Here is a 12,931-nt window from a genome sequence, read left to right on the forward strand (position 1 = left end):
TGCAGACAATAGAAATACTGTGTTATTTACAATATTTACATATCTGGAGTCAGGTAAGAGAATTGCTTAATCAGTGACTGTCAGCTTAAGTCTATTTTAGGAGAATAGAAATATTAGTTCAAGGGAAGAGTGGAGCAAGGAGTATGAAGAGCTCATTGGGGAATTCCCTTAAATTTAGGTAGGGTGTAAGCAGGAACATTTCTGTTTGGATGACAGGTATGAGAAAAGTTGGATCTTGAAGGTTTCTGAGTTTGGTATAGTCCTAAGTGAAGGAGGGAGAGAGTTCCATTTCTTGCCTAGAGAGAAAGAGAGAAGAAGCTGGCCAGCAGGACGTTTTGGTTTGTGGATAGAAATTAAATTTTGGTGTTCATATCTGAGATCTGTTTGGGATGTATGGGGGAAGGATGTTTGTTAAGGCTGGGCATTTATCTGGGTAGAATATTAATTTGTGAGTGGTGGTTAGTTGGAGATAGTCTAGGTGGTTAGAGAGTTCTAGCCAGTTCAGTGATTGCAGGGTAAAGGCAGTGATGAGCAGAGGTTTTGGATTTAGTTGCAAATTTAGAGATCTTATTATAGTAATTTTCAAGTTTTAAGGTGTTGGAAGATGACAGATTAGTTAGAAGAGGGGCTCCATAAAGTAAAGAAGGTAGAAGGTAGGTAGTTGCCAAGGTATGCCTAGAGGAGTTGGAGAGAAAGAGGTTAGCCCTATAGAGCATACCTAACTTTTGGTGGGTTTTCTTTATGTTTTGTTGTATGTGGATATTGAATGTAAGGTGTTCATCTATGGTAATGCTAAGAAGTTTTGCAAAAGGGATCACGTCTATAGCAGTTTTGGTTTGGCTTAGGACTTTGAAAGCATTGTTGTCATAAGAGAAAGCCCTGGAGGGAGGGAAAAGTAGTATTTTAGATTTATTTGAGTTGAGAGAGAGATGGTTTTGGTGCATCCAGTTCTCAGTGGTAGAAAATGCTATTTGGGTTTTATTCAGTAGTTCAGGAAGGTTAGAGGCGGCACAGACTAAAGTTGAGTCATCAGCGTATTGGATAACTGTTGTGTCAGGGATGACAGTGTGAAGGTTATTAATGAAGATGTTGAAAAGCATGGGTAGGATGGACCCCTGGGGAACGCCAGTGGGTGTTGGTAAGGAGGAAGAGGTAGAGTTCTTCCATCTGACAGCTTGAGATCTGTCTGATAGGTAACTGGAGAACCAGGATAGAGTATCAGGGGAGAGATTAAGCTTGGCAAGATGAAAGAGATGGTGCTTGTGGGAAATAGTGTCAAATGCTTTAGAGAGGTCTAGGAGTACTGTGGATACTAGTAGTCCAGAATCTTGGGCTCGATTAACTGTTTCTAGGAAGGATAGATGGGCAGTTATGGTGCTGTGGCCAGGGTGGAAGCCATGTTGGGTGGGTGTTAGGAGTTGATTCTGGGTTATGAAAGGCATAGGTTGGTGGTGGACACATTTTTCTAGAATTTTGGATATTGGAGAGAGTAGGGCAATGGTGTGGAAATTGGAAATACTGGTGTTTTTGCTTCCTTTGTGTAGAGGAAGAATGTAGGCTGAGCACCAGAGTTTGGATACATATGACTCTTAAGGATCTGTTTATTAGGATACTGATTGGGAGAGCAATACCATCAAGCAGCACATTGGAGGAAGGAGGAGGGTATGTTGTCAAGGGCATTGGAGCAGGGCTTTAATTTGGATATGAGCCTATTTATAATGATGGTTGAAACTTGTTTGAGCTGGAAATTAAGAGGACAGTTACTAGGGCTGTTGGGTGTTGAAGAATGAGAGTTGTGTGGATTGTTGTTTGGGAAAGTTTTGGTTAATAATGGGCTGCTTCCAGAAGTCATGAATGCTGTCACACAAGCAGTCTCTGGAACAAGCAGTGCCACTGGGGGTAGGATACCTGTACTCCTGCATGTGCTGCCAATGCAATCAACTAGGTTGTCACCCATACTTAAGAATGGATGATGCAGTGTCAGTTGTTTATTCCCATCTCCCACCTAGTCCCTTCAGCACTCTTTCCACTAGTGGAACACAGGCTGCCTGGGGCACTCAAATGCATTTTTACATCTATGCCATGCAGCTTCAAAATTTCAACAAAAAGAACTTCAATAGAACCAAGTAGCTTATAACACAACTGAAAAATTAAGCTAATATACTAATACTAATAAATGAGTATAGTGAATTTCTCTTCCTCTCAGTCTAAATATACAGATTTTTTTATGATAGCAACTGAAATGTAAAAGAAAAAATATTTGGATTGAGAAATTCATAAACAGCTCAGAGTTCAGCAAAATGCAGCAAAACTTTTTCATTTCTTAAAATCAGTGAATAACTTTAGTTACAAATCTAGGTCTCCATTTATCAGATTACGGAATAATCACAAATGGAATAAAACAAAAAAAACATAATGTTATCAGCTTTATTTCTACTCACCAAAATGAATTTATGGTCATATGAAAATCTCTGTAGTAGCTCAAATGATGAAAATTAAATTGCTGCCAATAACATTTTTTTTCCAAAATGGTTCATCTTTACTCACAACAGACAGAAAGTTGGCTTCCTTAATATACACTATAGTATAAGGTTTGAGATCTTAAACACTACATAATCACAAAGAAAATTATAAATACAGTTAAATTACTATTCCATGCTATTCAGAGTTAACAAGGCATATATTTCAGCTTCACGTCAAAACAAATATAAGAGAAACATTCATTTATACAGATTCATACTACATAACATACCTTATGCATGCAGGAGACTATCACAATTAATCAAACCAGATAAAACGCATTTGTTTAAATCACTAATCAAACTGAGGTCGAACTGGAGAGATATTCATCACAAACCAAGCCAGAACCACTCAAATGCCTTCAATGTGAATTCGCAGAAATGAAAATGTGCAGCACTGTAAGGTACACCCAGGCCCCTGCCATCTCTACATATGCATATCAACTTCCTTCCAGAACCAAGCGAAAAGGAAAATGTTTCATGGCTGCTTTGTGAATGGCAGACAGACTCAAACTGGTCGTTAGCTCATTAGGAGAATGAACTGTCATAGTTAGTTACAGAGAAGACTACATATGCTTGGCAGATCTGGAAAGACGTGCAACAAAAAGCACCCGTGCAAGAAAAAAGCGAATCAGTTCACAAATACTACATGAAAGACTACAGGGATAAATTCTTCAATGGGCAACAATAGGCCAATATGCCACTGCTTTGTACAACACAACTAGTTAATGTTACTTTCGGTTTTGATATTCATTCATAACCTTTACAGCTTTGACAGAAGAGATGTGAATTGGTGGGGACCCTGAAAAACTCCACCATCCTCGTCATAGCTTAGGACAATGAATCTGGTCAGTGCTGGCCAGGTGCTCCATACTCTAATCAAAGTCTAAGGAACCTAATGGGGAAGATAAAGACCTATTCCTCTTTATGCTGTTGTTGTAAAATGATAAAATACCACAAAGTGTTCTGTAAATTTCCCACATTCACAAAAAAGAAAAACAGGGAATCCTTCACGCAAACATGAAGCTATTGTCCACACATCTGAAGTTCAGGTCTAGGACATTGTTTCATCCATTCCCATTTCTCAATCAATATAAAGATGGCCTCCAAATATCTTAAGGACTGACTCCAAATCATAGATAACACTAGATAGAACTACAACAATGATTAGCAATTCAGCTTTAGTCACAGAGGCAGCACTTGAAGGAATTGACCCAACAAGGCCAGAAAAGTCTTGCTAAATGCTTGACTAGCATTTTAAGGAGTTTAGGATCATAAGCATGCTCAGAAATTGTCATAACTAAAAATGTTCACTACTGTAAGCCCTTCAAATAACTACTTCCACATTACGTACATCCCTGAAGAAAACAAGGATTTGAACTTGATCCATAGTAGGCAGATGCAATATCTTTTGGGGAGTGGGGTAAACCAAGGCTTGAATGGGCTGGGTGGCTAAGGCCTTGGTTATTAACCTTGGACTGATGCTGCCAAAATAACTGCCCTAGGCTTTTCATTTTCTTTTCCATTCTCTGGCACTTACATGACTACTTGCATTTATTTCTGATTGGGGGGGGGGGGATAAACGGATGATGTAGCCTTTAAAGAGGATTTTTCAGCTAAGGCAGTGGCTGGCTTCACCTGTGTTCCATTCAAAAGTTTACAGTACTCTTAGAAGTCCACAAGTATTCTGTCTTGTCAGAGTAAAACAAAGTATTAGAATAATCCAAGTTCTGAACATCCTGATGCCCTCTTAAAGAAAATCTTATTAAATTGTAGTCTGTAGGGGGGGATAAAGTTCTGCAAGAAAGTTTGTTGGCAGTCTTCCACAGCAACATCAGTCAACAACAAAAATATCCTAAAACAATCAGTATTATAAGCTAATAAAGAAAGCAATCTCAGTATACGAGTAACATTAGAAGGGGTCAAAAAGTAGTAGCAAAAGGGGAAACTTTTGTTCTCTCAGGTCAGCCAAGAAAGCAACTGATGGACTAAATAATACAGCTGACTAGTCCCCTTCAGCAGCTAAAACAGAAATAAAAATGCTAAGACTTAAGTAATCTTTTACTGTTGTTCTTCTGGAAGAAGGACAATGAATGAGATGTAACCTCATGCTACCAGACACAGAATGCTCCACAGATCCAACCACATCTACACCTTATCCACATATAATTACCAGTATTCAAGTTACCTACTCATTGTAGCAGTGATCCTTATGATGAATAAAAACAATTGTGAATAGTGAAACCACACATGTCCAAAGAGCTGCATTTATGTAACACGCTCACCTATTTAACCTTTCACTGGCAGGAAGTTGTTGCATTTAACCAGTGCGTCAAAAATGAAGGTTCAGCTCCCTATTTTCGAGAAACAGCAGTGGTTAAGTCCTCAAATGGAATTGATACTTGTTCCCCTCCCAAAAATGTGCCCTTTGATATTGGCAAACAAATCCAGTCAGTAAATGTAATATATGTGTACTCAGTTTCCTCTTCATATTTGCATCCTGTGTTTATCATTTAAAAAAAAAATGTTTCCTGTTTTGCAACACAGAAAAATCTTAGGCACATCTCAGTACTATTAAAATAAAATTTCTTACTGAAAAAGCTGTTTAAATACTTCAGAAACACAGCTACATTGTAATAATTATCTATACATCAGCAATAGTAATGTCCTGCACTCTCTCAGAGTAATATATTCTAGCTGATCTTCTGTGTTGTTTCTGAAATTGTCTCCCTCTAATTAATTTGGGTTCATTCTAATGTTACAAACTTGACAATTTAGTGGGCTGACAATTTTTCGGAAATTCTTCTGTAAAGTAGCACATGGTTAATTACTCTCCCTTGCTCTCGTTATTTTTTCTTTTTTTAATCTCAAAATAATAATAACTATATCTAATGTCTAACAATTCATTTTCATATGCTTACACTCATTTGTCTCTTACCTGTTCCCATAATCAATCCTAGAGGTGATTTTCTGTTTCAGTTCTTTAAGCTCATCTTGTGGAAGTGTTCCAGAAAGTATCTGTGACCTCCATTCAATAAGATCATACATCATGCTCCGGACACGGTTAAATGTCTCCCGATTATCGTGCTAATAGAGGATAAATACACTGATTTTGTGTTTTGAAGTGTAATAAATCATTCATCAGTAAAAGCATTTTTCATGCAACTTTCTTCCAGTTAAATACATTCACTTAAAACACATGCCTCAGACATGGGACATGCCTCTAATTGTCTGGAATTGATTTACAGATCATTCATCTCCTAATAATAATAGGAATAAAACCAACCACTCAAACCTACCTGCCATCAACAGACTTGCAAACCCAGGATGACAACAAAGAAACAAAGACAGGGGCAAACAAGTTCCAAAAAGAAATTTATTTCATTTACAAGGGTAAAACACTAAGACACGACCGATTGCAGACTCAGGCCACTCTGCAAGATGCAACAATAACAAATAAAGTAGCACATGCAGAAAATGTATGGAACAGCATATACACAGAGAATAATACCATTCTAAGCCACAGACTTTATACTGCATCATAGCAAAAAGTGTTGCTGTATAGCACCGTAAAAAGCTAGCATTATCTTGCATGAAATGAAATAATGATAGAGGCATTTGGGTAAATACCAAAAGATATTTAAATTGAAAATAACTTATTAAAGATGCGGACATTACAGAAATATATTGCAGAATACAGTTCAACAGCAAAAAGACAAGGATCAATAAAGTTCAGGTGTGTAAGTAAACTTCCCATAAAAAAGAAGTTATGTACTCACCATAACATTCCATGTTTGTAGTCCATCTTGCCCTTCATTCTTACATATGGGTTTGGAGCCAATCCTCGGCTCTAACTCAGCCGATTACAAATCTCGAAGTCTCCAAGTTGGCTCGTGGCAAGGCAGGTATTCCACAATGCACTAGTAACAATCCCCAGATCTTGTTTGCTGCTGTCTGTAATGGTGAAAGAAAAGTATTTCCACAAGAAAAAACAAAGGTGAAAGGTCTCCACCCTCTAAGGAAGATAGACATTATCTTGTCTCCAGATCCTCCAAGGATACATGGACGGGGGTAGGTGGGTGGGTTCATAAGAATGCAGGGTGACATGGACTACAAATATGGACGGTTATGGTGAGTACATAACTTCTTTATGTCCTGTAGTCCTATCTCACCTTCATTCTTACATATGGGACAGCGCCACTAGCACCTTTTTCTCAGGTGGCTCATGGGAATACACTCCTAAGGACCGTGGAACCAAAGGAGGCTCTACCCCTGGAGGCCAAGTCCAATTTGTAATAAGGGGGTAGCCCAAGTTGCTGCTGCACATATACTGTCCATTGGAATTCTGGCTTCAAAAGCGGCAGATGTGGATATAGATCTGGTGGAATGAGATTTAATTTTAAATGGGAGTTCTTTGCCATTAGAAGAGTAAATAAAAGATATGCAATTTGAAATCCAGTTTGATAACGTTATCTTGGAGACTGGCATTCCTTTTCTCATCTCCAAAAAATATATAAATAATTGGTCTGACCTCCTAAACTCTGTTTCTATGTAGATAGAACCTTAACTGTCAATGTATATCAAGTTGATGAAACTTGTATTCCGCTTTGTTTGGATGATTTCGAAAAAAGACTGGCAGTTCAAAAGTTTAATATTTGATTGTGAACAAATCTTGGGGACGAAGAAAAGGTTAGTGTGAAGGGAAACTCTGTCTCTGTGGAATTTCAAGTAAGGAGGTTTGACAGAGTGCTTGCAGCTCTGACACTCTTCTGGGGGACATAATGGCTACCAGAAAAATGGTCTTCCATGAAAGGAACTTTAAATTGCATGTATGTGCAGGTTCAAAAGGCAGTGAGGTAAGTTTTGAAAGAACAAAATTTAAATCCCAGGGAGATACAGGTTCTTGAAAAGAAGGTCTTAGCAAGGTAGTGCCTTTTAAAAATGATTTAAACAATCTGTGAGCCATAAGATTAGGTTCATGTTGCCCCAAATGAAAATTGGACATAGCTGCTAATTGAACTTTGATTGTAGTGGCAGCTGACCCAGATGAAAAAGTTGTTAGAAATTCTAATACTAAAGGAATGGAGGCTGTGTATGGATCTATGTTCCTAGCTTGTGCCCAAACAGAAAATCTTTTCCATTTGCTAGCATACAATTTTCTTGTAGAAGGTTTATGAGATGACGTCAGGATATGTGTAACCGCAGGGGAGAAATCATGAAGGCTGACTAGGGATTTAAGTGGAGTAGCCACGCTGTCAAGTCGAGGGTGTGGAGACAGGGATGGAATGTGCCCGACATGTGTCAGAAGGTCTGGTACTGGGTCCAGAGTCCATGGATTGTCGAGAAGGTGAGGCCAGAGAATGGGAAACCAAATCTGATGAGGTCAATAAGGAGAGATGAGAATCATTCTGCTTCCCAAAGTCTTTGCTTTCTGAATAATTTTCGATATTAGTGGAAAGGGAGGAAAAGCATAAAGAAGTCCCGAGGGCCAATTGTGGACAAGTGCGTCTCTCGGTGTCTCCCCCGGGGGGGGGGGGTTAAGAGTGAAGTAGCTGCTGTACTTGGTGTTCATTGGGGTGGCAAACAGATTGCACAGCAAGGCTGTCCCCATTTTCGGAAAATCTGTTCCGGAACTTTCTGATTCAGAGACCACTCAAGAGACATCAAGATTGCCCTGTTGAACTTGTCTATCACATTGTTTATCCCCTGGATATGTGTTGCAACTAGAAAGCATTGGGAAGATATCGCCCACTGTCAAACACGTAGAGCCTCTCGACATAGGGGGTAGGATCTGGTTCCCCCTTGCTTGTTTATATACCATACCACTGACATATTGTCTGATTGGATTGCTATTGTCCCTAGAGGAAGAAAGTCGTGAAGTGCTTGCAACGCTAATAGCACTGCTCTCATCTCTACAACATTGACATGCAAGTGAGCCTCATATGTTCTTGCCATGTGCCTTGGGCTGTCCTTCCTAGATAATACCCCCCCTAACCATATCTGGGAGGCATCAGTGGTCACAGTAGCAACCGGATGGCGAAGAAGGAATGGTCTCACTATCGTTAGTTGATTGGTCTGGATCCACCAACGAAGGTCCTTTTTGCAAAATTCTGTTATGAAAATGGAATGAGACACAGGCAGTTGCTGAAGAGACCACTAGGAAAAGAGCAGCCATTGTAGAATTCTCATATGTAGTCTAGCTAATGGAACTAGAGAGTTATAGTGCAGGCCATGGTTCCCAGTAGTTTGAGCACCGTCTTTGCTGTGACTTAGTGTTGGGGAAGCAGGTTGTATATTTGTTGTCTTAGATTTTGCACTCTGTCTGAAGGAAGGCGAGCCATCATTGTGACGGTCTATTTCTGCACCTATAAGTCAACATATTGAGAGGGTGACAAGACAGACTTTTCCTAATTTATAGTGATGCCTAGCTGAGTACAGACTCAGATGGCTGAATCCCTGGCTTGTAGAAGTAGGTGCCTGGTGGTGACAGTCAGGAACCAGTTGTCCAGGTATGGAAACACTTGGAATCCAAGACGTCTCAAGTGAGCCGTTACTACCACCATGCATTTGGTGAACACCCTGGGGACTGTGGTGAGACCAAAGGGCAGAGCACGAAATTGGTAATGATGGTCTCCCAGTCAGAAGCATAAATGACTCCTTGATGCTCTGTCCATTTTTATGTGGTAGTACCCATCTTGGAGGTCTATGGAGCACATCCAATTCTCTCTCCCTAACAGGAGTATAGACTGCAGTGTGACCATTCAGAAAGTACAGTTTTGTACCTACCATAAATGTAGATGTCCGATAGGCATGCATCTGCAGTCCTTACAAATAGGTTGTCCTGTCGTCAGGCAGCCCTTCGGTCGGCCGGATTCCAAAGTCTGTGTCTGGCCTCGGCTGGTGTCGCACTTCACCCGACGTCATAGCGGCAGTTCTTCGGGTATAAAGGCATCAGCCGACGCCATTTTCCTCGGTGTTTCTTGCCCCAGATGCCAGGTGCCCTCTAGGAAGGCTAAATTTGGATAAATGCAAATGGTTTCAAATAGTAGAGAGCAAACAAAAAATAAGCATGTATGTATATATATACAAACAAATACACCATAATAGATTCCCCCAGCTAGCTACAAGATGGGCAAATACCCTAGGAGTACCACAGAGGGGAAGGAGGGTGGGTAATCCTGACTGCAGATGCATGCCTATCGGACATCTACATTTATGGTAGGTACAAAACTGTACTATGTCCTTCAAGGATGCATCTGCAGTCCTTACAAATGGGTAGAATACCATAGCCAAACTGGGGGAGGAGGAGAAATAAGATTATGGTGTAGTTAAGATCCCTTGCAAAGCAGCAGTGGCAAAACCTGCTCGGGATCTGGAGTATAAAGGTAAATTATAATGCTTGGCAAATGTATGCACGGAGTTCCAAGTAGCAGCCTCTAAAATGTCTTTGGTAGCCACTCCTCGTAAAAAAGCTGTGGTAATGGCTGTAGCCCTTGTAGAGTGAGGCCTGATGTTTTCTGGAGTTTTCTTTCCATGGTAGGAGTAACAAAATCTAATGCAATTTCCTATCCAATTAGAGATTGTCTGTTTTGAAATTGCTTTTCCTTCCATTCCTGTTGCATATGCTACCAGTAGCTGGTCAGTTTTTCTGTTGCTCTTGGTCCTGTCCAGGTAGTAACGTAATTGCCTATGTACATCCAAGGTATGCAACAGTCTTTCTCCCCTGTTCTGTGGGTTGGGGAAGAATGTAGGTAGGTGGATAGCTTGATTTAAAGATACCCTGGATACCACCTTTGGCATAAAAGTAGGATTAGTTCTCATGGAGACTCTATCTTGGTGGAAGATCAGGAAGGGCTGTACTGCCATTAATGCCTGTAGCTCAGATACCCTTCTTGCTGAAGTGATTGCAAGCAGGAAAGCAGTTTTCCATGATAAGTACTGTAATTGTGCTGTTGCTGCTGGCTCGAAAGGAGGGAGTGTCAACTTTTCTAGCACAAAGTTCAAGTCCCATGCTGGCAATGGTGGCTTCCTAGGTGGCTTTACATTTTTAATCCCTCTCAGAAACTGCCTGAGCAGAGGATGTGAGAAGACTGGAGGATCCAAGCTGTATTCTGCTGAAATGGCAGATGCATGAATCTTAATGGAAGAATAGGACAGGCCGTTGTGGAAGAGCTCTGCCAAGTATTCCAGGATGTTAGCTATGTTCACTAGTGACACATTCTCTCCTTTTGCTGTACTCCAAATGAGGTATCTTTTCCATTTTGCTGAATAATTTTTTCTTGTTGAGGGTCTGCGAGCCTCCAAGATAATGTCTTTAACCCTTTGAGATAAATCTGGGTTATTTGGTCTTATGCAATGTTCCAGGCAGCCAGCTGCAGTGTTTTCAGGTTTGGATGCAGGGTTTTGAAGTTGTTCTGTGTTAACAGCAAGGGAACTAGGGGCAGAGGCCATATTTGTTCCCGAGACATACTCCTCAGTAATGGATACCAATGTTGCCTTGGCCAGTCTGGAGCTATCAGGATGATCCTTGGACGGTCTTCTTTGATCTTCAATAGCACCTTGTGCATCAAAGGAAGAGGTGGGAATGCATATGCTGTCAGGTTTTTCCAAGTGAAGGATAGGGAGTCCACTTTCCAAGCCAGTGGGTGGTACGTCCTTGTGCAGAATTTTTTCAGTTGGTGATTGTGTGGGGATGCAAATAAGTCTATTTCTGGTAGTCCCCATTTCCTTGTAATGGTTTTGAAGATGTCCGGATGCAGCATCCATTCGTGGGCATCCGTGGCAGTTCTGCTTAGGATGTCTGCTAGTATATTTTCTTTTCCTGGCACAAAAATTGCTTGTAATTGAATGTTGAAGCTCAGTGCCACATTCCAGAGGTCCATTGCCATCCGGCATAGAGGGTATGAATGTGTGCCTCCCTGTTTGTTGATGTACCACATAACTGTGGTGTTGTCCGTCCTTATCAGCAGTTGACCCTGTCGAAGAAATTGTCTGAATGCCTGAATTGCCAGTTTTACTGCCAGCATTTCCTTTTGATTTATGTGTAGGTGCAGCTGGTCTTGAGTCCATAAGCCTTGTATGCACTTGTCCAGCATGTGTGCCCCCCAACCGAGGTCTGAAGCGTCTGTTGTGATGTTCTGGCTTGGTTGAGTGCTGTGGAAGGGCAGCCCCTTGTTTGTTTGACAGGCCTGAGCCCACCATTGGAATTCTTGCTTCAGGCATGGAATTATTGGAATTTGGGTTTCTAGGCTGTGCTTGTGCTGAGACCATAAATTCCTTAGGTACCACTGTAACTTTCTCATATGTAGTCTGGCATGCGGAATCAGTATTATGCAGGATGCCATGTAACCGAGAACTTGCAGGACTTTTCTTGCTGTTAGCTGGTTCTGCTTTGTTAATGTCCTGAAGTAGAAAGGGAGTTGCTCCTGTTTTTCTACTGTCAGGAATGCCATTTGTTTTGATGTGTCCAGATCTGCACCCAAGAAGGTTATCCTTTGGGATGGTATCAGCCTTGACTTTTTTATATTGACTGTGTATCCCAGGGCTTGTAGTAGATGAATGACCCTTTGCAAATCTTTTGTTAATTTGTTTTTGTTGTCCGCTTGTAACAGGCAGTCATCCAGGTAAGGGTAAATTTGAATTCCCTGAAGCCTGCAATGAGCAATTACTGATGCCAGGCATTTCGTGAATACTCTGGGCGCAGTAGATAAGCCAAAGGGCAATGCTGAGAATTGATAATTCTCTGATCCTGCAAGAAATCTGAGGTATCTTCTGCAATTTGGTCGTATGGGGACGTGCAGGTATGCCTCCTTGAGATCTAGAGTTACCTGCCAAGACTCCTTGCCCAGCATGGGAAGAAGCTGCTGTAGGGTCAGCATTTTGAATTTTGGTACAATGAGGTATGTGTTTAAAGCGGACAGGTCGAGAATAGGCCTCCATTGGTTTTCTTTTCTTGGTACCAGGAAAAGTCTGGAGTAAAATCCTTGCCCTTGTTCCATAGATGGTACCCTTTCTACAGCTCTCATCCTTAGTAAGTGAGTTATTTGTTCTAGAGCTTCTGTCTTCTGATTTGGAGGTAGGTTTGGCATTCCTCTCTTCCTTGGTAGAGTATGGAAGTGAAACCTGTAACCTTGGTCTATTGTCTGTAAAATCCATTTGTCTCCTGTGATGTAATGCCAGTTTACTGAAAATAGGGCTAGCTTCCCGCCTAAGGGTGCCTCTAGTTGTTCCCTGGTAGGTGGTGCCAGAGCCAAGTCACTGTGATTGTCCTGTGGAAGTGGTGGTGGTGGCTGGATCTGTGGCTGTACCTCGCTGGTTGTTAGCCTGCCACTGACGTCCCCTGTAGGCACCTCTGGATTGACCCCTGCCTCTTGAGCATCTATTCCTGCCTCTCGGAGCTCTGGAGTTGTCTG

General features: G+C 41.2%; 1 protein-coding gene across 1 annotated transcript in view; it reads right to left on the bottom strand.

Annotated features, from left to right (window-relative positions):
• The window catches only part of DOCK1 (dedicator of cytokinesis 1), a gene marked incomplete in the record, with an annotated part of 4,741,214 nt that overhangs the window by 4,228,156 nt on the left and 500,127 nt on the right, over positions 1-12,931 (bottom strand). Inside the window, 1 exon segment of the mRNA XM_044056178.1 lies at positions 5,458-5,606. Within this exon segment, the coding sequence (XP_043912113.1) occupies positions 5,458-5,606 (149 nt within the window).

Source organism: Protopterus annectens, chromosome 14.part0 (assembly GCF_019279795.1).
Source record: "Protopterus annectens isolate FY-2018-M chromosome 14.part0, PAN1.0, whole genome shotgun sequence".
NCBI classification, from domain to species: Eukaryota; Metazoa; Chordata; order Ceratodontiformes; family Protopteridae; genus Protopterus; species Protopterus annectens.